This window comes from Notothenia rossii, assembly GCF_949606895.1.
Source record: "Notothenia rossii genome assembly, chromosome: 2".
NCBI lineage: Eukaryota > Metazoa > Chordata > Actinopteri > Perciformes > Nototheniidae > Notothenia > Notothenia rossii.
Genome location: NC_136904.1, coordinates 49,975,611 through 50,003,069, shown reverse-complemented (window position 1 = coordinate 50,003,069; position 27,459 = coordinate 49,975,611). Strand labels below are relative to the sequence as shown.

The 27,459-nt window shown below is 42.4% G+C and overlaps 1 protein-coding gene across 1 annotated transcript in view; it reads left to right on the top strand.

The window, feature by feature from the left end:
• The window catches only part of adamts17 (ADAM metallopeptidase with thrombospondin type 1 motif, 17), a 308,092-nt gene that overhangs the window by 224,695 nt on the left and 55,938 nt on the right, over positions 1-27,459 (top strand). Inside the window, exons 9-11 of the mRNA XM_079665712.1 lie at positions 13,281-13,421; positions 18,859-19,009; positions 23,043-23,144. Coding sequence (XP_079521838.1) covers positions 13,281-13,421; positions 18,859-19,009; positions 23,043-23,144 — 394 coding nt within the window. The remainder of the gene's footprint in view (positions 1-13,280; positions 13,422-18,858; positions 19,010-23,042; positions 23,145-27,459) is intronic.

Below are 27,459 nucleotides of genomic sequence, written 5' to 3'. Positions count from 1 at the left end.
ATGAGCTAAAGGCCGCTATTGAAGCATCCTGGGCATCCATAACACCTCAGCAATGCCACAGGCTGATTGCCTCCATGCCACGCCGCATTGATGCAGTAATCCGTGCAAAAGGATTCCCAACCAAGTACTGAGTGCATTAATGGACATTTTCAAATGTTTGATTGTGTTTTGCTGTTATAAATCTTTTTTTTTTACTTGGTCTGAGGAACTATTCTAATTTTTTGAGATAGGATTTTTGAGTTTTCTTAAGCTGTATGCCATAATCAGCAATATTAAAATAATAAAAGGCTTGCAATATTTCAGTTGATTTGTAATGAATCCAGAATGTATGACATTTTTTTTTTTTTAATTGCATTACAGAAAATAAAGAACTTTATCACAATATTCTAATTTTCTGAGACAGTCCTGTATGTCTGTTGTCTAGTACTAAGACAACCAATATATATTTTTTAAAAACAAATATATATATATATACCGTAATTTTCGGACTATAAGCCACGCCTTTTTTCCCATTTTTCGACCCTGCGGCTTATATAACGGTACGGCTAATCTATGGATTTTTACAGCTAACGGCCACTAGGGGACCTCCTAAATCTATGGATTTTACAGGTTACAGTCCACCACCTTTAACTCTAGGGGCTCTATGGCCGGTCCGCGCCCCCAACCTTTAAGCGGCGGGCTCCAGCAGGAAAAGCTGGAGGCCGGAAAAGAGTGAGACAGGTAGCGCGCAAAAGTAAAACTGGAACCGAGAGTGGTACGAGAGACAGAACGAGAGCAAGACAGACAGACATTACGAGAGCGAGACAGTTTGTGCAAAGGTGTTAAACGTGCGCTTGGAGCGCACCGTTTAAGTTTGAAAGTTGAAAAGTTTGTGTGTCTGAAACGCTATGTGATGTGTGTGTGAGTAGAGTTTACACAGCACAGTACATGTTCTGTAACTACTATTGCACTAAATGGTAACACTTGAATACATTATGCAAATATGCAACTTGTTTGTTGAAATTTTAATAAATGGGAGCTTCCTCAAACAGCCATCTCTTTCCCGACAATCCCCTCTGTGCACGAACCCTTACATATGGTAATTAAACATTAAAACACCTGCAGCTTATAGTCCAGTGTGGCTTATATATGTACACATTAGGGGTTTCACAACTACCAATATTTACTAGTCGACACGTTTTTCAAAATAGCAGTCGACTAGTCGTTAAGTCATAATAAAGACACACAAAGAGAGGTTTACAACTGTATTTTCTATTGGAACTCATACAGTAACATTAAACACTGCATTTTAATTTGTGTTACATGGCTGAGTAAATAACAAACAGTAACTGGACTCACCAAAATCGACAGCAAAAAACTCTTGTTTACATACATGCCACGTAAATCCAGTGCGCAACAGCGCATTGCGCAACACTTTATTCGCTGTCCTCTACGATAACGTCCACCTTTCCATATTTTTGGTTTGTACACCAACGCATCGACATGTGAGGGAAGGAGGCTTGACCGCTTTCGGGTGAAAGTGTTGCCTGCCAGGGAAAAAACCCTCTCACTAGGGGTGCTTGTGGCTGGAATAGCCAGGTAGCTCCTCGAAAGCGGGGGAAGCGGTGCACGTTTTCTGCCCACCACTCCAGTGGATTATCCATTGTGGGGATATGCGGTGTCCGCTGGCAGTAATCCCGTAGCTCATCATCCGCATCACTGTTGACCCGTGTTTTCTTGCTGTTCGTTGGCCTCTGTTCAGTGCTGACGTCCGTTGCTCACTGGTGCTAGCATTACTGCTAGTGCTAGCTGTCGGCAGCGGGTGTTTCATCTTCAGATGGTTGCGCATAGCAGATGCATTTGTATTGTACTTCAGTACAGCTGTACACAACTGACACTTCACTGTGGAGTTGGTTAAATCTTCGTTGAAGTACTGCCATACATAATAGGCTAGTGACAATGGCCCCAACATTTTGAGTTACCTCTCCCGGAGTTAGGACAAAACACAACTTACTTTTTCCTCATCTCTAAGGCCTCCCATACATGAAATGGATTGTTGTATACAATTATTTTACTGCAAAAGTGGTGAAATTGATATATAAAGTTAGACACCCCAAACTAAAAATAAAGCCTGGCCGTCTGGGAGTTGAGGCATAACAACTGATGTAGATTCACAATGGAAAGTCTGATAGGTTTAAAACTTGGCATACCTGAGGTCAAGACATCCTTCTGCATTATAGAAAAGACTGAATGTCAATATCTTAATGTAAATTGGAGATACAGTCATTTGAACACATACCTACAATAGGCGGAAATGTAAATCTATGTAGAATGATCTCTTTACTTTGTAGTGACCCTGACATGGATTGCCATAGCAACACACACAAGGGCTTGTTGAAAATGTGTGGTTCTACTGAATCCAGCAATACCAATTGTGTAAAGGTAGCTTACATACTCATCGAGTTATGTCACTAAACGTTTATGGTGTCTTTATACAATGTTATGCCCAGCTGCAGCCAAAATGTGCCAGGAACTAGAAGGTGAGACACAGAGACAAGGAAACAGGTTTTTGGATTAACAAACTTTAGTATTCAAATTAAATGTTCTTATCTAAACTTAAGTAAACCTAAGCTAGTGGGAGCCGGGGGATACATGCATATAAATACATCTCTATCACTCATCCACATTGTCATCAAAAACAACATGGCTCACATTTGGGCAGTCAGAGCAAGAGCAAAACTCTGTGCAGGTCAAGCCTACTGAAAGACATTGGCATTTGCTGCTATCATTGCACTTTCCGTCCTTACAGTATAGGTGGGTGATGTCTCTGACTTCTTTAGGTGCAGGTTCTTTGACGAACATCACTGGTTCAATATACTCATCTTCTCTGAGCCTCCACCCTCTACCAACTGGGTTCCAGAGATGAGGCTTGGCCACATGGCTGTGACACCACACTGCGGTCTGGTACATGGCTCTTAATACATGTTGCTGGAAGGCATCTTCTGTTGGGGGTAGATTTGCAGCTGATGAATCTGTTGTAGATGCTAGTGTGTACCTCAGCTCATCCAAGGTGGTGCAAGGACGGCCATCCTCCCTTTTCTTTTGGCCATACAGAAGGAGGGCATACTTTCTTGCCACAGGAATAGCCTCCTCCAGACTTCCAGAAAGTCCAAAACTGGCCATCTAATTTAAGCCACTCAGATGGGTCTTAAGTCTTGTAAACACAGTAGCCTTCCCAATTATGTAAAAGCTGCTTGTGGTATCACAACCTTTGAGGGCGTTGCCCAAAATGCTGCACCAAGCTTCTTTGCGATGGCACAGACTGGGACAAACCTCTCCCTTGGGCCATGTCCAGAGTGCATGAACACCGTTGAGGATCCAAACATTGCTTTGCTGGAATTATACACAAGCAAAACCAGTACGTTGGTATCATCACATCTGATGACGACCCGAGAATGAAACTCTGCTAGATGTATTGCATTTAATACCAATCTGGTGTCAGCACCTGCAACACCTGACTTGCTGACCACTTTGACCTCCTCACCATTTTCAAAGCCACCTGCCAAAATGACTGTGTTCTCTGAGGAGATTCTCTTGGGCCCTGTATTGGCTATGTAGTTGCTTACAAAGCTGCATAAAGCAGCCTTGTTACCACTGACCTTGAGGTATTTCCTGTAGTTAGGAACTTTGGCTTTGCCTGTAATGACATGTGTAGATCTGCTTGCTTGGATGTTGCCTCTTCTTTGCCTTACCAGGTCTTTGATTGAGTGTGGATGATCTTAGTTTTTGGGGATTTCGCCAGGCGTTGTTCAATAAAGATGGCATTCTGCTCAGCACCATCTTCGAGGAAACTTGACAGCTCTTTTGCAACTTTCTCAGATGCAACCTGACCACTTGCAATATTGATCAGTTCTTCAGGGATACTATCAAGGTCAAAGGGGTTCTGCTTCTGCTCCACAAATTATCTTTTGTATGTCTCCCTCATCTCTGTCCATTCTAGAGGCTCCATGTTCTTTGTGTGCTTTTGGGCCCTTTGCATCAGTGTCACAAAGGTCTTTCATGGCATCCACGTATGCTGTGGTGACATGCCTTGTCATCAACCATCTTGTGAGAGCTGCCTTTCGCAATGTGAAGCCAACAACTCCACCCTGACTCTTGCCTTCTTGGTTAATGGTTTGCTCCAGTGCCTGATCAGTCGCCACACAGTTGAAGCTGTGATCCTCTGACCGGCGGACAACAAATCCGCCTTCTTGCATGAATGTGTATGCTTCTGGTTGTTCATGTTCAAGAGCTTTCATTTCTGCAACGTAGACCGGCATGTACTTGGCATAATTGGTTCTTCCAGCCATAGCCGTGGGAACATGTTTCAAATGGGGGGTGCTGTGGGGATGACACCAGGGCCGGTTTTCACCAATTTGCTGCCCTAGGCAAGATTTTAGCTGGCAAGGAAAAACCTCTACAAAAGACCAATACACTACAAACAGAGAAACGTATTGATATGGTGGACAGCTTATATAAAAAGGCTTCAAATGTATTTAGTATTGCCTGAACATGTTTTAATTGGGGGGTGGACTTCACATCCTCTAGGGGGGTCCGGGGGTGTCCCCCCGGGAAGATTTTTTTTAACATTTTAAAGTAAAATGCTTCAATCTGGTGCACTTTGAGCGCCCAAACTAGAGACTGATCTAGGGAATACAACTCTAAAACACCCATATGAAAAAGATCGGTTTGCATTTTAATAATCAAATAAGTATCTGAACATATCCAATAACCCATAGCCAATAACAAATAAATGTAGGCTAACTTTTATTTTTGTGGTTCATTTATATCTTATTTTATCAGTTAACATTAATTAATTTATGCATATTGTTAAATATCTCCAGTTTTAAACAATATTTTTGGGTTACTGTCCTACAGTATACATTGGAATGATTTCAAACCTGTTTTTATTTATCCTAATAATTATAGAGAAGTGCCTTGGAAATATTTGTTTACATAAATTGTGATCAAAACGTTTGAGAGCCACTGAGATAACTTAGACTAAAGTGAACTATCTATCTAGGAGTCCTTTACCTCACTGAGCCTCTCAGTCTGACAGGAGAGCTCTCCCTCCACATTATTGTAGAAACAGCTTCTTATATCCGTTAGCGCAGCAGAAGCTAACAACATTCCCCGCCGGTACCGGTGCACCCCCTCTCTCTATCTCTCTCTCTCACGCTGGCTGTGAGCTGCGGGCGCCTGATAAGCCAACATCCCCCACTTTCATCACTTACAGCGGCCATCGTACAGGGCAAATGGAAAATGTAACCGGGGTGAAAATGGTGTTATCTTTACTTAATTATGAATCTTGTTACATCAAGGCTGAAAATTCTTTTTTTTTGGATTATATTTGTATTTAATCTTGTGGAAGTGTAGTTCCCCTGTCTTCCACCAGGGGGTGCCGCAGCACCCTCAGCACCCCTACTTCCCACGGCCCTGCTTCCAGCAGCTCTGAACCAAGGGATGACTTCACACGCTATTCAGGTGAAGTTGAAAGTCTGCTTCACGTTCTGAACGAAGGATCCTTAGCAACAGATCAGCACCCTTGAGGAACATTAACCAATATCCAAAAGTTGCTGATTGCTTAGCCCCTTCAACTATGAAAGTCTGGGTAATGTTCTGGATCCCAGTAAGTTCCGTCTCCACCTCACCGATAAGCTGTTGAGCAGTGGCCTTGTCATTACCATTAAATGCATGCTGTACATCTTGTAGGAGTTGCTCTTGTGCTCCAGTTATTGCACATTTGCCTTTATTTTCAAGCCATGATTGCATGGCTTTCCAGAAGAGCCTGAACAGAGCCTCAGAGGCTAGCTTTATGCTCCTTATTCCTCTTGCCAGCTGCTTCCCCTGAAGCAACTGTCGGTCTGTGCCCTCTGCATACACGTCTGACTCAGTGAGTATGTCAAACAGTCCGCCATCACCATAGAGCTTTCCAATGCTTGCAAGGTAAGCCATTGTGATATGCATACCTCCTAGTCTCATTGTGATCTTCCCTTTTAAGAGCTCTGGTTTGTTCCACAATATCTGTTGCGCTTTGCTATAAATTGCAAGGTCTGCAGTCACAAGCACATGGTGTTGTCCCAGTTCTTCAGCTAGCTGTACAAGCTGTATCATAGCTGTATAGATGGTGGACAAATCTGAGGGTGATTCTCTTATGAAGGGCATGTATAGTACACTGGCTACTGGACAAGGTGTGTCTGATGTGAAGGCATTGAATGCAGACCAAGCAGGAATATGCTGTTGATTCTCGCTCTGGTTTCGGGTCAGCTTCCATACCAGGTCTCTGCCTTCTGCTGCTTTGGAGACTGCTGTGTTTATGTGTAGTATCTCAGGTTTGGGAAGTTCGGGCGGTTCTGGTCGCTTTGGAGGTTTGATATACAGTATCTGTAACCAGAAATAATAAGATAAGCTTGTTATCATATGCATTAAATATCAACTCAGAACACTAAACCTCACCAAGTATTCATATTGAACACCCCCACCAATGAATTTGTACTGTGACTATACACATGAAAACGGAATGAATACAAATTCAAATAATCCAAACATACCTGTGAAGTTTATCTCCATTCAACTCAGCTGTGTTCAAGGTTGAGAGAGACCTCTCTGGGACTCGTGCTAGACATTCATATGCAGTGGAGACATGGCCTCTTCGGTACACAACAGATGCCATAGCATGAGTTGTTTGCTTCCCGTCCAGAGTATTCCATTCTGATCAAAGTTATCGATGGCTGCATCAACAATTCCATGTTCAGTGACTCCAGTGAGGCCAGTTGGGATGTAGACACCACTCTCTGTCCCTGATATCTGGTCTGCTGCCACAGATGTGAGGAACTGTCGAACCTCTGTATAGGAAACACAGTGCCCCATTGCACTGAGCTCATTGATGAGTGACTTACTGCCAAATTGATGATGAATCAAAATGGCAAGTCCCAGTGTGATTGGCGTATGGATGTGACGGCACTTTGCAATGAGATCATGGCAGATTGCAATGACACGCAGATTGTCCTTCAAAGCTGGTTCCTCATCACAGGTCTCGCAATTTCTGTGAGCATTTGAATCAACACACCAGTTCACAAAGTCATAAACATTGTTTGGTACATAGTTGCTGCAATGTAGACGTGATAGTCGATCACTGCTGACATATGATTTATGGTCATGGTCAACCTGCTCCATGCTCTTTCTCAATATGTCTGCAGCTCTATGTAGTATTTGCCTGTCAGAGAGACCTTGACTTTGCTGTTGTGTCTCACAGTCTGCTGTAGAAGCTGTTGTCTCTTCTAGCTTGTCTTCGAGTTGTACAGCTCTCATTGCCAATCCCATGGGCACACTTTCAGAGCATACAAAATCAGACTTTCCAGCTCGTTCTACAAATACCAGCCTGTGCTTGTAATGCAGTAAGAGCTTTTCCTTCAGTTTCCAGGAGCTGTATTTAGTGTGTTGGACCGTCTCATCTTCTTCCCCAGACCTCAGTGTCTTCAGTATGCCATCAAACCTCCCAGCCACGGAGTTGAGGGTCGTCACTTTCATTTCTTTTGAGAAAACAGTTTTGTCAATGAGTTCAGTGAGCTTAATAAAAGCTTTGTCATAGATACTGGTCTGCTGTTCTGATTCTTTTTTTCGTCTGGCAGCTAATATATTTAGTTTAGAGATATAGTGTTTAAGGCAGCTTCCATGATATTTGGCATCATATGCAAAGAGATCCGGATATGAGAGCAGCTGAAGATGTACAACTTCATCAAGCCTTTCTGATGCTGCATGAAGGACCTTGTCTCGGGTACTCTTAACTGTACCAGTCATAATGGCTGTCAGAGGTTCTGGTCTTGATCTGGCCCTCTCACAAATGAAACAATCTCTTCGTATGTCAAACGATAATGTATCAACCCTACTCAGTCTTCTTGAAGAGACTGATGCAGGTATGCTCTCACTTTCAACATTTGCAACTTGTTGCTCACTGATATTGGTCTTACTGGAGTAGTTTGCTCTACATGATCGATGATATGATACCTTTATTTTAAACGAAAGTATATCATCTGTATATGGAGAGAGAGTTTTATGAACATCATCATCTCTGTTGAGCAACATTTAGTATACGTTGGAGGCCTTCTGCTGTAGGATTTTTGACATATGGATCTTGTTTATTCCCTTTTTCAAAATGTTGACCACAGATGATACAACGATTTGGATCCACTGTTTGTACATCACTCTCCATTCTGGTAAAATTAAAAAAAAAGAAAAAAAGAAAAAAGATACACTTCAGAATTTGTACAGTATCTATGTTGTACTTATACTGTTTTTGTTAGGCTCTATTTACAGTATTGTTACCAGTGAGACTAATTAAGCCAGGAGACACAGAGTATATTGTGAATATAGGCTACTGGACAGGCTGTTACATTAATGAAACATTAAGCTAGGTCACTTTCCAGTTAGCTAATTAGCCATTTTATTTGACAAGGTCCCATCGTTTCACAGTCCAAACATATTTGCAATGATTTACCTGTCAGTTTGTGAAGAAACCCACGTAGGCAATGAGATACAGATAAAGCAGGTGGAGTCAAATACTGTAGTATAACTTTTTGATTCTCTACAGAGCTGAATGACTTGCTGTTATGAGGAGCATAAGCTTGAGTTGCTGGGCCGTCGATAAACAATGTGAGCAGAGACACATATTGCCCTCTTGAAGGTCATCCTACGTGAAGAAGACACCTCCAACACCACGTTTGCCCCCGCCGACCTCAAAGACTGCGTCAACTCCACTCTGTATTTTATCGAAGGCATGACGTGGCCGGAAGTTTTGCGCGCGTACCATCACGTCCTGCCCTATCAGGAAGTGGATGAGTATCCTTATGGTCCTCTTGAGAGTAAAATCAAGGTGTTGCAGTTGTTAGTGGATCAGTTTGTGACCACCAACACCGCCCTCGACGAGCTGATGTCCAACTACTACTTCGTTAGTAGTTCTATTGCATTTTAGGCCTGCATTTTCTCTGCACTAATGTTGAAGTTGCAATATTTTACTTAAAAAAATAACAATTCTCAAGTTGTCATACCTTTTAGGGACTTCTACTCAAGATAATTTGTTAATATTTTCCACCCCTGATAAGTGAAGTCAAAATAAAACTAATTGGTGATACTATAGATTTAATTAGGACTATTTCATATTTTCCCCATTTGGGACACCTTATACGTTTAGTGACATAACTCCATGAGTATGTAAGCTACCTTTACACAATTATTATTGCTGGATTCAGTAGAACCACCTTTCCACCTTTCCAACAAGCCCTCATATGTGTTGCTATGGCAATCCATGTCAGAGTCACTACAAAGTAAAGAGAACATTCTACATAGATTTACATTTCCGCCTATTGTAGGTATGTGTTCAAATGACTGTATCTCCAATTTACATTAAGATATTGACATTCAATCTTTTCTATAATGCAGAGGGATGTACTGACCTCAGGTATGCCAAGTTTTAAACCTATCAAACCTTCCAATGTGAATCTACATGAGTTTATATGCCTCAACCCCCAGACGGCCAGGCTTTATTTTTTGTTTGGGGTGTCTAACTTTATATATCAATTTCACCACTTTTGCAGTAAAATATTTTTATACAACAATCCATTTCATGTATGGGAGGCCTTAGAGTTGAGGAAAAAGTAAGTTGTGTTTTGTCCTAACTCCGGGAGCGGTATCTCGAAAACTAAAGCCCTTTTTGGCTGTTTGTCACAGGCCTATAAGAATGTCGGACGTGTTTTGTAGCATTTTGCAGCACCTCGTTTACCTCCATTTTTTTCACGACTAGTTGACTAGGGCCTACAGCGCCGACTAGTGGTAAAGGTAGTTGACTAGTCGATTAGTTGGTGAAACCCCTAGTACACATCATTCAATTTAGCTGCTGCGGCTTATATTCAGGTGCGCCTTATAGTCCGAAAATTACGTGTTATATATATATTTACATATTTAATTTGACATTGTAATGCAAAACAACCTGTTCGATTAATTCATTGCTTTAAAATACATTTTGTAGTTTCCTTTCATTTAAAATTGTTGAAGTAAGCTTGGGGGACTCCAAGGGCACCCGATTGTTTGTTGGAACACCTTGTTTCTCTTGTGCATTAAGAACACTTGTGTTAGGGCATGAATTAACAATAAATAGTGTTGGAGCCAATTTGCTTTGGGTTGTGCACGGGGTTTGTCTAGGTGTGTGTGAAAGCGTCATCATCCAATCTGCACACCTGGGAGCATGGGAGGTAATTCACCTATATATGTGGGCACAGGTGATCAGCCGGGATGAGAGGAAGCCACACGTTTTTCAACTGTTTTGACCGTGATTGTTTGTGTCTGAGCGTGTGCGTGATAGTTATGTTTTAAACAAGATTTTAGATATGTGAACGTGAGTCGTAAAATAACATTTTAACCTTGGACAAATAAATGAAGCATTACAAATGATGTCATGGTGGACCTCATCCTCCAACACAACACGCGTTGGGAACTCTTGACTGCTAACCTACATGAGTGGCCTTTTTTGATGAGCGATCGCCGCTACAAATAGGTTATGCAGATGTAGCGCTTCATTTCAGACAGTTTGAAACGCAAGGGCCGTGATTGGTACGTGATCTGCCCTCGCTCAAGGGAAAACCTCCAGCTTGACATGATACCACCCCCGTGATAGATAAATGTAATTATAATGAAGCCAGCTGCAATGGATCATTGATCCACCAGGGGGTGCAGTGGGATTCCACACTGGACCTCATGTCAAATAAAGTCAGATACAGTACGCTGGATGTACAGCGGAATGTTCGCCAAATTGACATGAAATCAATGACACATATGAACATACTGTATTCAACTTCATTAAAATGTTATTAACGTGCCTAAAATCAGTAATTCACCAAAAAATATTTATATTTTAATGGAGCCTCGTCGGCAGATCAGGATCCCGACTTGTAGCGGAGGGATCTTGATCTGCATGACGGTTGTTATTTTCCCCATAAGGAACAAGTCGCTGCAAATTATCCCGCTTATTACATGGCCACATTCTCAACAAAGTAAGGACATGACTCCCAATATTAATTGAAATGCTTTTATGGATTTAGAAAATGTTTTTATTGATTAAAAAAATTGTTGTATGTATCGATTTAAATTGAGATGCATCCGCTAAGAAAAATAGTCCGTTGCTACCGTTTTTTAAACAGTCTGAATGAAACGGCAGCTCTCAGCTGTGTATTTACACAACTCTCTCCCCCCCTCCCCCCCTGATCTTTCTTCTCCAGCAGCTAAATTAACTGTAGGTTACTCTGAGCGACAAGTTTACAGTTAGTGACAACACCATAAAAGCTGGTGGGTTGAAAGCAATACGGGAGGTAAAAAGAACTAGAATAATTGTGATTTATTTATTGTGGCTTTTATGTTTTTAGGTATAAAATGTTATATATTTCAGGCTTATAATGCATCCTTCTCTAAAAGCCTTCAACAATGACAATATTCATAGTAATTTAATAAATCCTTCCAACACACATTGTAAAAAATAGCCTACTGTAAGTTAAGAAATCATTCCAATATGTACATCTTCTGATGTAACAACAATAACATTATAAATAGTAACATAGCTGAACATGGTATTGCACATTTAGCTTTGAGTGTTACTGACCTGAGATGTTTTTATTACATGAATTAAGGTGACTGAGGCTTTTTAACGTAGACAGAGCACAACTGAAAGATAACATCTGAAACGATGTAACAACATAATACACTTTTAGGGGATGCAGCTTGGGATGTGAGGAGTGAGGGATACGGCTTAGAACGGGCGTGTCGCCTACTGTCCTGCCAGTGTTGGCACGAGAGTGTGTGCACCAGTCTGCCTTGATCTATGAATTAATGTCTGTGACACTCACTGCTGCCCACAGCTGTTTTATTGAAGGAAAACCTCCTTCACTTCATGAAAGTGTTTTAACCACACACACCTCTACACACACACACACACACACACACACACACACACACACACACACACACACACACACACACACACACACACACACACACACACACACACACACACACACACACACACACACACACACACACACACAATTGACATGAAATCACTGACATATATGAATATACTGTATTCAACTTCATTAAAACGTTATTAACGTGCCTAAACTCATTAATTCACTACAAATATTTATATTTTAATAGAGCCTCGTCGGCAGATCAGGATCCCAACGCGTAGCGGAGGGATCTTGATCTGCATGAAGGGTGTTATTTTCCCCATAAGGAACAAGTCGCTGCAAATTATCCCGCTTATTAATGTACATGGCCACATTCTCAACAAAGTAACGACATGACTCCCAATATTAATTGAAATGCTTTTATGGATTTCGAAAATGTTTTTATTGATTTAAAAAATAGTTGTATGTGTTGATTTAAATTGACATGCATCCGCTAAGAAAAATAGTCCGTTGTTACCGTTTTTTAAACAGTCTGAATGAAACGGCAGCTCTCAGCTGTGTATTTACACAACTAATGGCCCATCAACCACAGCTCTCTCCCCCACTCCCCCCCTGATCTTTCTTATACAGCAGCTAAATTAACTGTAGGTTACTCTGAGTGACAAGCTTACAGTTAGACACAAAACTGTCATTGCAAGTGACCCTCAGTTAGTTGACTTTTATGTTCAACTGCTTAATTCGTTACTGATAAAAAAGGGCTTCTACTGTACCTAATTACCTTAACACTAGAACCGCCTGAGGTTTTTGTATAGGCCTACCAAAAACCGTCAAATCCCGCTATTAGAATGCAATTTTTAACAACATAGGGTGCTACATACAGTATACAGTATAAAATACCACGTACTGTCCGCCCTCCCATGCCACCCTGGCATAACCTCTTGCCCCCCCTTTGCCACCCCATGTAAAATGTTCTAGAGCCGCCACTGCCCACGATTGAATAAAGTTAGACTGAAGCACTCCTTTGTGCACCAGTCAATCATCAAATCAAATACAGAGCTAAATCCCAGATCTAATGTTAGAGGGTCTTGAGCATGTTTCTTATCAGTGATCGTGATGCTATTTCAAATGTCTTTTCTTGTCTTAAATATTTGACCTTGTTGATGTTATAAATGGAGCTTCTGTGATTCAGCAAAAATGTCAGACTCTAACTGAAAAGTGTTATCGTATCATATCATTGAAAAAAAATGTGTATTGAATAAATGATCTTAATCTTTAACCCAGTGTCAATGTATATCCACATCCCCTCCTCAGCATGGGGATGAGCCACGACGATGACCACGCCACCTGCACCGGTCACTCCCACATCATGTCTGGGGAGTGGGTGAAGGGCAGGAACCCCAGCGACCTCTCCTGGTCCCCCTGCAGCAGACACGACCTGGAGAACTTCCTCAGGTGAGACACAGCTACAGGCACCACTTACTGACCAGTGGGGGAACATAAACACGTACGTTCACTCAGTTTCAAGTTCATTATTTCAGATAAAACATTAATTACGATACAATAATCCTTTAATGGTCAGATCAAGTCTGAAATGTGACTTGCATCACAGCCAGTTAACCATTCAATGTATGCCGTATATGTAGTTCTCTATGTAAACAACACTCATTAGCAAGGGCTGACTGGCCATTGGGAATACCGGGAGTTTTCCCGGTGGGCCGGTGCTGTACGTGGGCCGGAGGGCCCAAAAAGAAATCTTTGCCTAAATTTGCCTTCATATGGGTGTTGAGAGATGTATCCATAGATTTAGTCCCTAATTTTGCTCTCAAAATGCACCAGATTGATGCATTTAACTTCAACATTTAAAAAAAATCTTCCCGGGGGCAGGTGAGGTCCACCACCTGCCCACACCCCCTGTTAAATGGTCTCACCCACATTGAGGATGCTTCCTACGCCCATGTTTTATTCCATGCGTCAAATTGGCAAATTGTGTCCAAATGTTATTGCATCAATGATCTGTTAACATTAAAATTAATAAATATATGCCATAAATATTTTTGCTCTAGGCAACTCAAGGGCTCATGTAATGTGATTGCTATATGAATAATGGTCCAAAATAACATTAAATGCATAGGATTTTTTGTTAAAGGTCCCATGTCATGGCCATTTCCACTGATCATTATTCCATTGTTGAGGTCTACTAGAATAGATTTATATTGTGCAATTTTCCAAAATCACTTTGGTTTCTCATACAGCATCTCTGTAAACTATGTGTATTCACTGAATTTCACTCTCTGCCTTTAACGGCTCGTTGTAGCTCCAATAGCTCCAGCCCCCACCCTCCCTGTGAGCACAGTGTGCTCTGATTGGTCGGGACGTTGTGAATCGCGCTGAGCTCCGTGGAGGTGTGGTTTCCTTGTTTAGCGACAGCAAAACACAGCCAAACTCACCCTGAGCACACACAAAGTCACAGCCGAAGTAAAAACAATAAGTGTGGCTAGATATTGAGTAAGAAAAAGGTTGATAAACGCTGTGAGAATGGGTCTGCAGAGAGAATTTCGCCACGATCCCAACTGTCTGTTATCAGCCTGCAGCCAGGGAGGAGAGATCAGCAGCTGCCTGCACTGAGTATGTGTGTGAGGAAGTCCGCGGATTGGTCAATTTGGACCAATCAGCGGGGGCTTAACGTAACGGCTCCGTGGACGTAGCGTAACGGCTCCACGGATTGGTCCATTTGGTTCCGGGTAACGCATGACATCATGCGGTACCCGGAAGAATCAATGGAGAGTGACGTATATCCAACGAGGCGTTTTGGGGAGGTATTTTCTGTGTTAGAGTTTTACTCTCTACAGGGTGTACTTTGAGGGTTTTCACTCTGCAGACCGTTTACATACAGAAAAACCTTCATAACACACGGGGGGACCGGTAATAACAGGAAAAGCATGACATGAGGCCTTTAAGGGTTTCTCTACAGGCCGCCGGCCGATACATGCCGCGCATTAAGTGGGCCTGTCTGTCAATTAATCGCCGGGCCACTTTTTCCCCCCAGTCCTCCCCTGCTCATTAGTATATCTATATAGAAACTGAGGCCCCAGCCAGTTGCCTTATGGTCAACTCCAGCTCAGTTCTGATTGGATTTGATTTATTAGGGCCCGAGCACGGATGTGCTAGGACCCGACGGCGTCCTAGCACGAAGTGCGAGGAAACCTATTGTTATTGAAGGAATTATTATTATTATTATAGTACTGGCGTTTCCTCTTTTTTAAGTCTTTAGGATGCTTCAAAAGTTGTATAATTTTGCACGGACGCCAGGACCGGTGAAAAATTCAATATTCTGGAGTCAAAAGGGTTCAAATTATTCAACCTGCTCGCTAGCGCCACCTATGAAAATCCCATTTCGGAAAAATGTACAATGTCGCACCGTAACTCAGAATAACCCGACATTTTGCACACTTATCCGTCTTGGCCTGCTCTACAAATTATCCTCTTGAACCGTTAAGCTCCGCCTACTTTTATTTTATTTTAATGAGCATAATGTTCAAAACAGTGAAATATTCACTTAAATTTCAATTTTCAGTTTTTCAACACCAAACTTCCTATACAGCATCGGTGGAGGGTTACACACATTAACAACTAAAATGAGCATGTTCAGACGATAAATATTGCCACCATGAATCAAAACGTACTCGCAAAAAGGCGGGGCTTAGAAAGAAACGCTCATAACTCTTCAACAATGTATCCATTCACCAAATATTTTTGGTGGATAGGTTCAGTCTGTGTTGGGGAATAGGCAAACCAAAGTATTTTCATTTTGGACTATAGGGGGCCCCAAAAACACCACCAATGTATAACTCAAGAACTGATGGACAAATTGTTTTACGTTCTTTCTACACATACTCTGGGGGTAACTACAAGCTTAGATTTAAAGTTTCACAACAAATGCAGAATGTGGGAGTGGCCAATACATATATTTGTGATTGCGATAGCATAAAATGAGCTTCGGACGCAAAACTTGGGACACACGTCAGAGCCCACGACCTTTTCGAGAATGTAAAAAAAAAACGTAATTTTTCAAAAAAGCTGCTCACTAGCGCCCCCTATTGTGTGGTAGTCACATATGGTTTCTCAGAAGTTCACAAATCTTGGCACAGACATTCCTCATAAAATTGCGGACATATTTCTAATTTTCTTCCATTAGCCCCGCCCCCCAGGAAGTCGGCCATTTTGAAAGATGTGCGTTTTTCATGCATTTTAAGCACATTCTTGCGAACTCCTCCTAGGGGAATGATCGGGAAAATTCCAATCCGGCACAAGTTCAGCCCCTATCCAATTTGATGCTAAATTGTGAAGTAATAATTGATCGCTCAAACGATAAGCTCGTAAGCGAACGGAGAATGATCAATTTTTGCCATTTTCATGTCGCAAATTACTCCAAATTACTCCACACTACTCGCATATAGTTTTTCCGATATTCATGAAACGCTGTATATACATTGCTCTTATGATTGCGGACATATTTCAAATTGGCTTTTATTAGCCCCGCCCCCCAGAAAGTCGGCCATTTTGAAAGATGTGCGTTTTTCAGCCATTTTCAGCACATTCTTGCGAACTCCTCCTCGGGGAATGATCGGAAAAATTCCAATGCAGGACAAGTTCAGCCCCTATCCAATATGATACTTAATTGACGAGCACATTTTTGAAAAATCACTCGTGGAGGTCGTAAGCTAACAGCGAATACACCATCTTTGACGGTGTCGCAAATTGCTCCAAACTGCTCGCATATAGTTTTTCCGATATTCACGAAACGCTGTATACACATTGCTATTATGATTGCACACATATTTCAAATTGCTTTTCATTAGACCCGCCCCCCAGAAAGCTGGCCATTTTGGCATTTTAAGCACATTTGTGCTAATTCGTCATAGGGAAATGATCGGAAAAATTCCAATCTAGTGCAACTTAAGCGCACATCCAATGTGATGCTACGAAGGAATAGTCGATTGCTTGAACATGGAGCTCGTAAGCTAATGGAGAATGTACAATTTTTGACCATTTATATGTCAAATACTACCTTAAGCTACTGAGACCCGCCTGTCTGCCTGCACCATCAACTCTCACACACACACACACACACACACACACACACACACACACACACACACACACACACACACACACACACACACACACACACACACACACACACACACACACACACACACACACACACACACACACACACACACAATTGACATGAAATCACCAGACGGCGCACCGACATCCGTTTCCGGGCTGCTGCCGGAGGACCTGGGAGTCTGGGGGCCGTTCTCACTTCTCTTATTTTTCATTTCCTCGCTCCTCGGACTCGGTCTCATCGGAAGTTGATTTGTCTGTGCCATCTTGAGTAGCGTCCCAATGGCCTTATTTTTGTCGGAGGAGCGAGGACCGAGGACCGAGGAGCGATAATGGAGGAGCTATAATCGAGGAACCACCAGACCATCCTCCGATGAAATCCTCAGACACTCGCCCCGCCCCCTCACTGTGTATCGCTCACTGATTGGACGATGCAGTGCATACACTGATGTGATGCTTCTTGACATGAGAGCAGTTTCCCAGCGGATTGAAGAAAATACATGAACCTCACTGGAGTCACTCCTCAGTTTATACCCTGTTTTGTGTCAATTCATGTATCATTTAGTCACAAATATGTGATATATCTGAACAACAAAGTGGTCAAATCATTTTATTCATTTTTTGGAAACATTTTCATGATCGCTTTTTTCGTTTTACATTTTCATTTATTGTCATTTCCATTCAGTCAGTCATTAAGTGCTATTTAAAATGTTAATCTGCTACATATCCAAACAAACAAACAAAGTGTGCAATCCAATTAATGTTAATCTAACTGGGTTTTGATAGATAACATATCTCTTTTTTTTCTCTGAATTATTTTATTTATTTTGTGCACTCTAATCAATATTAATCAAACTATTGTTCGTTTATACATTTTAAGAATGGCGTTTATCTTTTTGGAGAATTAGTTCCTATTTTATTTGTATTTATTTGGGTCTACAACAGATGATACAAATGTTTGTGTCAGTAAATGTGTACTAACAGAGGTGGGGGTGTGTGTGGAAATAAGGGGGACAAACTAATGTCCCTGCTTCTCGTGGTTTCCTTGCGTCCCTCCATGCTTCCCTGGTGGGAGGGACTAGTCACAGGGAAACAACGCAAGTGAGGGACGCAAGGAATCCATTTTACCGAAGTGAGAAAGGCCCTGAGAAGTGAAATTAGAGAAATGACAAACGGCTCATTTCCGAGGACTCACGCGCGTCTGCTTGACGCCGGGACGACCGGCCGCCCTCCCCGACAGGCGCACGGACGTGAGGGCCCGCTCATCACTGCGCACACAAGTGCGACCGCAGTTTTAATTATTCTTGTTTTTTTATGATTATACAAACAGCATTTTTGAAGTTGAAAATAAATGTATGAAAATAATCCTCGGGCTCTGTGAAAACAAACAAAGAGCAGATATTTATGGAAGACACGAGAGGAAGTCTTTACTTTTGCTCAGCCTATATATCTTTAATTTCACCATCAAGGCTCATTTTTTTCTCAGACCAATGTTGTCCAAATCTAATATATAGATATATTATATACAGTATATATATATATATTAAAAAAAAATAATCGAAAAGGCACTTTTATTATATATATATATATATATAATAATCGAAAAGGCACTAAAAAAATAATCGAAAAGGCACTTTTATTATATATATATATATATATATATATATATAATAAAAGTGCCTTTTCGATTTAGATGACAAAGGAAACAGTTCCCTGGTCAGCCTGTTGTAGCCTGTCCCTCTCTTGTGTCTTTAAGCAGGTCCAAAGCCAGCGCCTGCCTCCTGCACACGGACCCCCGGAGCCGCTACCAAGTGAGACTCCCCCCCAAGCTGCCGGGCATGCACTACAGCGTCGACGAGCAGTGCCAGATCCTGTTTGGAACCAACGCCACCTTCTGCAACGACATGGAGGTAAAACACTCTGTTCGTTATTCAGTTTCTATTAGATATTAATTATCCTACCTGTACAATTCATTAAACATTACGAGCAGAGTATAAAGTACAGTGCATATATGTTGGCATGGGGAGAAAAAGGTTATAACACCAATGCAAAAAATCATAAAATATCTATCCATTGACATGTCAGTGTAGAAACTGGAGAAGGAATCCTACAAATGAAAGATGTCACATTGATCCATGTAGGAATGCTGGGCTGTTGTTTCATTTGCTCTCTCTCTTGGTCAGGGTACTTGATGATTTAGTAAAGTCACATGTGATGTCATGATGGTGTCCTGCCATTCCCCACAGCCTTTCTCTATCTGCAGAGGTTTATATCAAACACTAAATATCAGATGACTGTACATTTCTATCTGCTTTCTCAGGTTTTACATGGGGAGTACTTACGTACACGTGTATACACACATCTACACACAGTGCTCAGCAGTCAGCTATACTGCAGCAGGGACAGAAGGTGTGCTGAGTGGAACCTCCTTCTTAAAGTTCTGTATCTGAGATCAGCGTCATTTGTTGTGGAGAGTGTTCAGCAACCTTCACATGTAATGTATACAGTGGTTGTGCAGTGTGTGTACAGAGTGGATTCTGAGGCTGAGAAAAATGCTTGAGATTCCAGCGTTAGGACCGGTGTGACTGAACCTGATATTAAGGAGGCTGCTGCAGAGTGAATCCAGCTGGCACTCAGCATCAGGCCTGTCATTTGATTCAAAAGTCCTATTCAGAGTAAACCAGTGTCCTGTTCACCTTATTCTCCTGCAGACAGCTATATTTAGTGTGCTGCCACAGGATTCAACTTATGCAAAACCATACTACATAACGTCCCTCTCAGATACAGGTATTTATTTACATTAACAAGAACAATTTCATTTGAAGCAGACCCACTGTTAAACTATGTATCTATTTGTGCTCTCCCCTAATTTAATAATGATAAACCCTCTCTATTATAATTAGGGATGTAACGATACCAAAAACTCAAGGTACGATAATATCGCGATAACAAGTCCACGGTACGGTATTTATCGCGATATTGAATAATAAAGGGAAGGAAAAAAAATTCATAATTTTTTTTTTTCAATAAAACATTTTTTTACTCGGAAAATGTTTCTTTATTACATAATAAATCTGATTTTTACAGCCTTTTTGTAGGATAGCAGTATTTTAAAGTGTCAAAAACAAAGTGACAGTAACAGACTGGAACAAGAAAAACAGTGTTTTTGTACCTACTGGTACTACCAAACAAAGTAAGCATTTTCTTTATGCCACTGCATCTCACAAATAAACAAGGACATTTAATAATCAGACCCTGCAATAAAATAAATCAAGTTTCACTTTAGTTTTTCAAGTAACTCAACTCAAAATCACTAGTCACTCACTCAGCATCATCAGACAGGTTTTTAGGAATATGAGAATGTCCACATTTCCAGGTATTTATAAGCTGGGGTGTTTGGGCATTTACAATATCCCCTGCTCTGGAAACAACTCTCTCGCTTGGTACTGATGTTGCTGGGACACCAGTGGTCGCGTTAACCGAATATGTTATTTAACAATGACGGAAAAATCTGAAAGCAGTCTGTCATTTTGACAGATTAGAACAAACTCGGAACAGCGCCAACGTTTCCCCGCAGCGAGGCTCTGGTGTTATGCCGTGTCATGCATGCCCTCCAAAAGGAAATGATATAGTTCCCAAACCGTAATTTGCCGTACAGATCAATACATGTCCCCCCCCGTTGACAGTTCACGAGCATGCTCTATCGTGAACTGTTCAGACCCGACGGGTAATAAGGGATTATGACGGATATTTTACAATCCTGTCTGTCAAAATGACCGACAGCGAAAAAGTCTAACGCCAGGCTTATTGACATGGCGAGATATAAATATATGGTTGGTACTTGTCAATGTCTCTAGGTGTGTAAATGTAGTCCTGTAAATACGATGTCCTTTTGTGTTATCTGTTGTTTTATTTTCATGTTGTAACCTACTTGCTGCCATGTTGGACAGGTCTCTCTTGAAAAAGAGATCGATGATCTCAATGGGACCACCTGGTTAAATAAAGGTTTAAAAAAAAAAAGTGTTTTAAAAAAATAAAATTATTTTTTTTTTTTTTTTTAAATCGCGGTAGATTTTGTCAGTCTCACGACGGTATTGGGAAATTTATTTACCGCGATATTCGGTATATCGTTACATCCCTAATTATAATACTGTTTGCTGTTGAACTCAGCAGATGTTTTCCATTGAACCTCTCCTAGGACATATCCTTTAATCCTGTCCTGGAAGGTCTTCAATGTGAAACCACAAAAGAGAGTTTTATTTAATAATCAAAAGACAAAAGGAGAAGAGGTAAATTATGACATATTTTTTGGTAAAAGGCTAAACAGGGCTGGTTCTTTATATACTGATTTCGATGGAGCAGGTCACTTTGCATAAGGTAAAATAAAGCAGGCAGACATAACAGGAAGAATATGTACATTTGAACCCAATCAAATAGGACATTGTCACACCATTCAAATGTATCCATGTAAATTACAAGCAATAAAAAAGCTTAGATTTGTTAATTTTTTTACGTTGTTTACTTTATTTGTTACGTTGTTCTGTGTGAGTCAGCCGTTAACCTAGATAGAAAGAATACACTTGCAAACATGTCAGAAGACTAGTGCAGAAGAAAACTAAATACAGTCAAACTTAAATTTAACAACTGGAAGGTCACATCCCTGACATCCACATCTCCGGAGCCTGGACCTTCTTCAATCATAGAGACAGCGGAGCCAGATGAACCCAAAAGCAGCAGCTCTGCGGCCGCAGAAACTGTCAAAACCCCCACCGCCGCCCCCACCGCCGCCGTTGTTGAACCGAAACAAGCTGGATCCGACTGCATGGAGGTTTGTTTTCGGGACATTCAGGCGGGTAAAGCTGTACAGCTCACTGTCGAAAAAAAGGAGACCGCTCGATTATTTGGGCAAAAAGAAAGGTACTTCAACGCAGAATGGTACACAAACAGAGAGTGGTTAATTCTTTGCAAAACCACTAAACGATAGTGATAAACTGCGATGTTAACAACCTCATGATAACCTCATAGGTTTTTAACTTAGGTTCAAACCTGTGTTTAGTCTAGAAAAAGTTAAATGTGTGCATTTTATTATAAAGTTGTGTATATTTACAGACTGTTGCAAAAACTAAGAAGCTTATACACTTCAGGTTTAAAACTAAAAGAGCTTTACAAAAAAGCAACACAATTAAAGATGTTTGGAGTTTTATTTGAGTTATTAATTTACATTTTTGGTCCAAGAGATGCTGATTTGAAACCGTTGTTACATACAGTTACGGCATTTCCTGTTTCTGCCGGAGAGAGGGGAGTCCGTCCCAAAGCTTGCCGCTGTATTTACTCCCTCCATCTGACAGGAGGGAGCCTCGTTGAGCTGCGAGTGTGGCAACAGACGGAGTTCACTCCGTCACGGAGGGGGAGTGTGTAGGGGTAAGGTGTAGGGCGTGGTTTGGGATTGGGCCATACACACTCACTTTTTTGGCCCCCCCACTTCTAAAATGAATCCGGCGCGCCTGATTCACACTCAAAGTATTATCCTACAGAACATTACTGCTCTAAGAGAAGAGATGTAGTTAACATCAGCCCCTTTCAAATGTTTTTGTTTCCAGTCAATGCTCCAAAAACAAGCGCTCACAGCAGGAAGTACATGAGCGAGGCCTTGAGTAATTGGATAAAATATGTTTCTGATGCTTCATGAACATCCGGCATCTATGTGACAACTCACTGTGTGTGTGTGTGTGTGTGTGTGTGTGTGTGTGTGTGTGTGTGTGTGTGTGTGTGTGTGTGTGTGTGTGTGTGTGTGTGTGTGTGTGTGTGTGTGTGTGTGTGTGTGTGTGTGTGTGTGTGTGTGTGTGTGTGTGTGTGTGTGTGTGTGTGTGTGTGTGTGTGTGTGTGTGTGTGTGTGTGTGTGTGTGTGTGTGTGTGTGTGTGTGTGTGTGTGTGTGTGATCAGCACCTGATGTGTGCAGGCTTGTGGTGTTTAGTCGAGGGAGATGCTTCCTGCAAGACCAAACTGGACGCTCCTCTGGATGGAACAGAGTGTGGAGCAGACAAGGTAGGAGTGCCTCACACACTATGGCAGGGATCAGCAACTACATTTGTCCAAGGGCCAAAATGTATCCAATAGACACTATCGCGGGTCAGCGATTTTTATATAGCCCACAATTTTGAAGTTGGGGGGGGTGCTAGTGGAGCACGCTCAGGTAGTGCGGACCGCATAAAGCTTAGCAGACTTTTCACGCTAACAAAGGATCACTTCTAGGCAGGGTTGGGAGGGTTACTTTGTAAATGTAATCAGTTACTGAATACATGCTCTGAAAGTAATCAGAATACAGTTACAGTTACGTGTCTTAAAAATGTAACGTATTCTAATTACTTTTAGAATACTTTTGGAATACTTCCTTTTTTCATAACAGATGGGTATGTTTTGGTGAACAGGAGACACTTATTTTACTGTTTTAATGGCTTATCAAGAACTCAAGCACAACGTATTGGTGTCATTCTGGACAGCCCCCTCATCTGCACCTCACATAAAAAAACATCACCCAGACTGCATTCTTTACTGTCTTAAAACCTTTCCTTGGAATATGTTATGAATTGTAAGGTGTCCTTGGGTGCTTTGAAAGGCGCCCCTAAATAGAATTAATTATCATTATTATTTATTATCTGAAACGATGTAATAACTTTTAAAACTTTTTCCAGTCACTTGCCCCATGCATTCAGGAGCAGCAGGCCATTCACTTTGATTTGATCCCGTTATGAAATATCATCATTTCGACAATAAATAAATGCTACATAAACGTTATCTAGCACATTTTATCTAACCATCTCCGTTTCTAACTTTCAATATATTTTTAAAGATTCTCTCTCTCATCTGCGTGCGGGGCGGGGCCTCACAGACACCCTGCATCTGCGTGCTGCAACGCTGTGCAGTGTGCACACAGTTCTGCCAGTAATGAATATTACATTTTGTGAGGAAACTTTTCCACCAATAATTCCAATAAGTATTCCAAAATGTATTCACTTCAGGTTTACGAAAGTAACTGTAATCAGTTTACTTGTTTTTCAAATGTAACGCCAGCTGAATACAGTTAGCCTACTTGATTTTTTAATTCTGATTACGTAACGCCGTTACATGTATTCCGTTACAACCCAACCCTGCTTCTAGGCTACTCTACTGTACTGCAGCTCCTGCCTCTGTTGGACTCTGTTGCAGCGGGGCTACTGCTGTGGTGCGGAGCGCATTAACCATACTCTTTTCACAACAAAGGATCAATTCTTCTTCAAGACAGGGAAGGTTTCGCAGTACACAGTCTGTTGACCCGCAGCTGCTGCCTCTCTGTTGGACTCCGGTACTGCACCTTACTCACGAGACATTGTAAAAAAAAAAGAAATGGGTGGGAGGCGAACACAGTCACCACTCCGCCAACGCCACAGTCACCCCCGTCGTGCGGGCCGGATGAGAATGTCTCGCGGGCCGGATGTGGCCCGCGGGCCGCCAGTTAGTGGTCACTGCACTATGGCAAGCCATTTGAGTATTTATTCCATATCCTTGATATCAGACGGCAGCTGCCGACACTAGTTGGCTCTTTGATTTCACTTGTTATTGATATATTTGTGATATATGGTCACACTAGTTTGGCACTCTGATTTACTAGTTAAATAAAACATTATACTAATCACTCTTTTTCAGCAACTAGTGGCACTTTGTCCGACTAATTATCACATAAGGTTCAAGGTTCTTTATTGTCAAACTAACATAGCTACAGAGTAATTATGTCGAAATAATAATAATAACATAAGCCTTACTAGTGATGCCAGGAGCAGCACTCGTAGCACCAAAGTACCAACATGTAAGCTTTTTGATGAACTAGTGACCCTCTGACCGTACTAGTGACACTAAAAGTCTTACAAGTTAGTGAATTTAACTTCTGTTAGACAGCTATCATACTGAATAAATATTTACTGTGAATGTATGCAAAAATGTATGGCATATGGCTGTCTAACAGAAGTTAAATCCATTTCTCACTTATTCTGACAATGTACTTAACCCCAAATAAAAGAACACAATCCAAAGAGTTGTTAAATAATAGTGAAGTCACATTGTAATAACAATAATTCATCTCTCTCTCGAGTTTTATTTTTCAGCTTTGCCAAAAGCCACTGTGTCAAGTGTCCTTCTTGGTTTGCAGAGTTCTCCAATATGGCGGACCATCTCGCACATACGCAGTTCAGATCGGGCAGGGGGATGGATCAATATGGTCTAGCTGCAGCCGCGGCAAGACCGTACACGACACGCCCCCTACACGACGGTACACGACACGCCCACCTGACACGACACTACGGTGGCTGAGAGAAGTTGATACCATACATGGCATACCATACTACTTTGGCTGACAACAGTTTAAGGGGAACCTGGTCTAAAGGTTCAAATGGGGCTTTGCTTAGTACGCGTAACACCAAAGCCAAATCCCACTGAGGCACAAGTGCGCGTGACGCAGGTCTGAGTCTCCGTACTCCTCGCATAACACGGCTGCTGCGCTCTGCGAGCCCCCCTGTTCAATTCACCGGGAATATACATTGCTCTGATGGAGAGCAACGTGTGCGCACGCCCAGAACAGCAGCCGCCTGGCCGCGTTCAGAAGCTGCACAGATCGTACTCCTCCCTGGCGATTGAGGTAGGCTGCTTCCATAGCCGTGGCCTGTTGTCTGTGCGAATCAACACATTGATTGTACAGCAACGGGGCGACTCCCCCGTTCTCTTCCGAGATTTAGAAAATAGTAAAAGTAAAAACCGCGCAAGACACTGTTCCTGGGATGACAGGAGTGTTTCTTGTATCCCATGGAACTGCTGGCGGGGAGAGGCTTCTCTGTGATGTGCCGTAATGGTCGCCATGGTGACGAGCCACGCCATCGCCCTCGCCGCCGCTGCCCGCGAGGCGAAAGGGCTGCGAGGGGGTCTCCACACGCTGCATTTCACTCCATCCCTCATCATGAGGTGCGTACACGCCCAGGGGATGAGAGGTGTGTGCATGCTGTCCACACGAGGCGTTATAACGGTGCTCGTGGGTTATTATGACCGTGTGTAGGAGGCATATCCGGGAGAGAGGAATGCAGCGAGCTCTACAGTTTATAAACCGATAGGTTAAAAACAGCAGGCTTCTGCAGCGAATGAACCACCTCTGGAGTGTCCCCCTGTTGGAAGAGACCCAGGGGGATCATCACGTGACCAGCTGACGCCAACGCCGAGCAGCTGCGTCACGGAGAGGGCTGTGCGGGTTGTGACACGCCGGTGGAGAGCTGTCAGTTCCTCCCCTCGCTGCCGCGAGAGCCGCGCTCTGCTGGCTGAGTTTAATTCCACTCCCAGATAAACGATTGTCTGAGAGGGAAGAGGACAGCTCTTCTTCCAATTTATTATGAAACCCAGGCTTTGACAGATGCGATACGAGATGTACCGTCTGTAAAGTGACTTCCTCCCTGGAGCGAGCCAGCAAATAGCAGGTCGTCCAGAGAAAACCACACTCTCATCCCTCCTCTGTGTAGTGGCTCCAGCCTTCTCTACACACTAATGCGAGGAGCCAGGAAATATCCGAACGGCAGACGATTGTCTGGTCTGATATTCCCTGAAATGAGAAACGCAATAATTTCCTGTGTTTCGGGATGATGGGTACGTGGAAGTATGCATCCTTCAGGTGGAAGTGAACCAGTCTTCCTGGTGAACACATTCCAGCACCTGTTTGATCGTCAGCATGTGGAATACTGACAGATCGAGGATGTCTCATTCCCAGTCTTTTTCGGGATTAGGAAAATAACGGGAGTAAAAAACCCTGATTTTCCTCCCTTTGAGGAACCCTGGAAATATCCTCTTTCAACAGGAGTTCCAGCAGCTCGGAATGGAGCGCAAGACATAGCTTCTGGGAGGACAGGAGTGTTTCCTGTATCCCATTGAACTGTGGCGGGAGAGAGGCAAACTGCAGGGTGTACCCTCTGCTGATCAGCCTGCTCATCCATCTGTCCATCAGATACACGCGCTGCCACTCTGAGAAACACTGAGAGCGGCCACACATGCTCGAAATGTTCTTTGGTCGTCATGGCGACGAGCCACGCCAGGGAACCTCCACACGCTGCGTTTCACTCCGGCTCTCATCATGAGGCGTGTACACGCTCAGGGGATGAATGGAGGTGTGTGCAGTGCTGTCCACACGAGGCGTTATAACGACGCTCATGGGTTTATTATGACCGTGTGTAGGAGGCGTATCTCGGACAGAGGAATGCCGCGAGCTCTGCAGGTTATTAACCAAGGTTAAAACCGGCAGGCTTCTGCAGCGAGCCCTGCTGTCTACTTAATCAACAGATTAGTGACAGCCGGC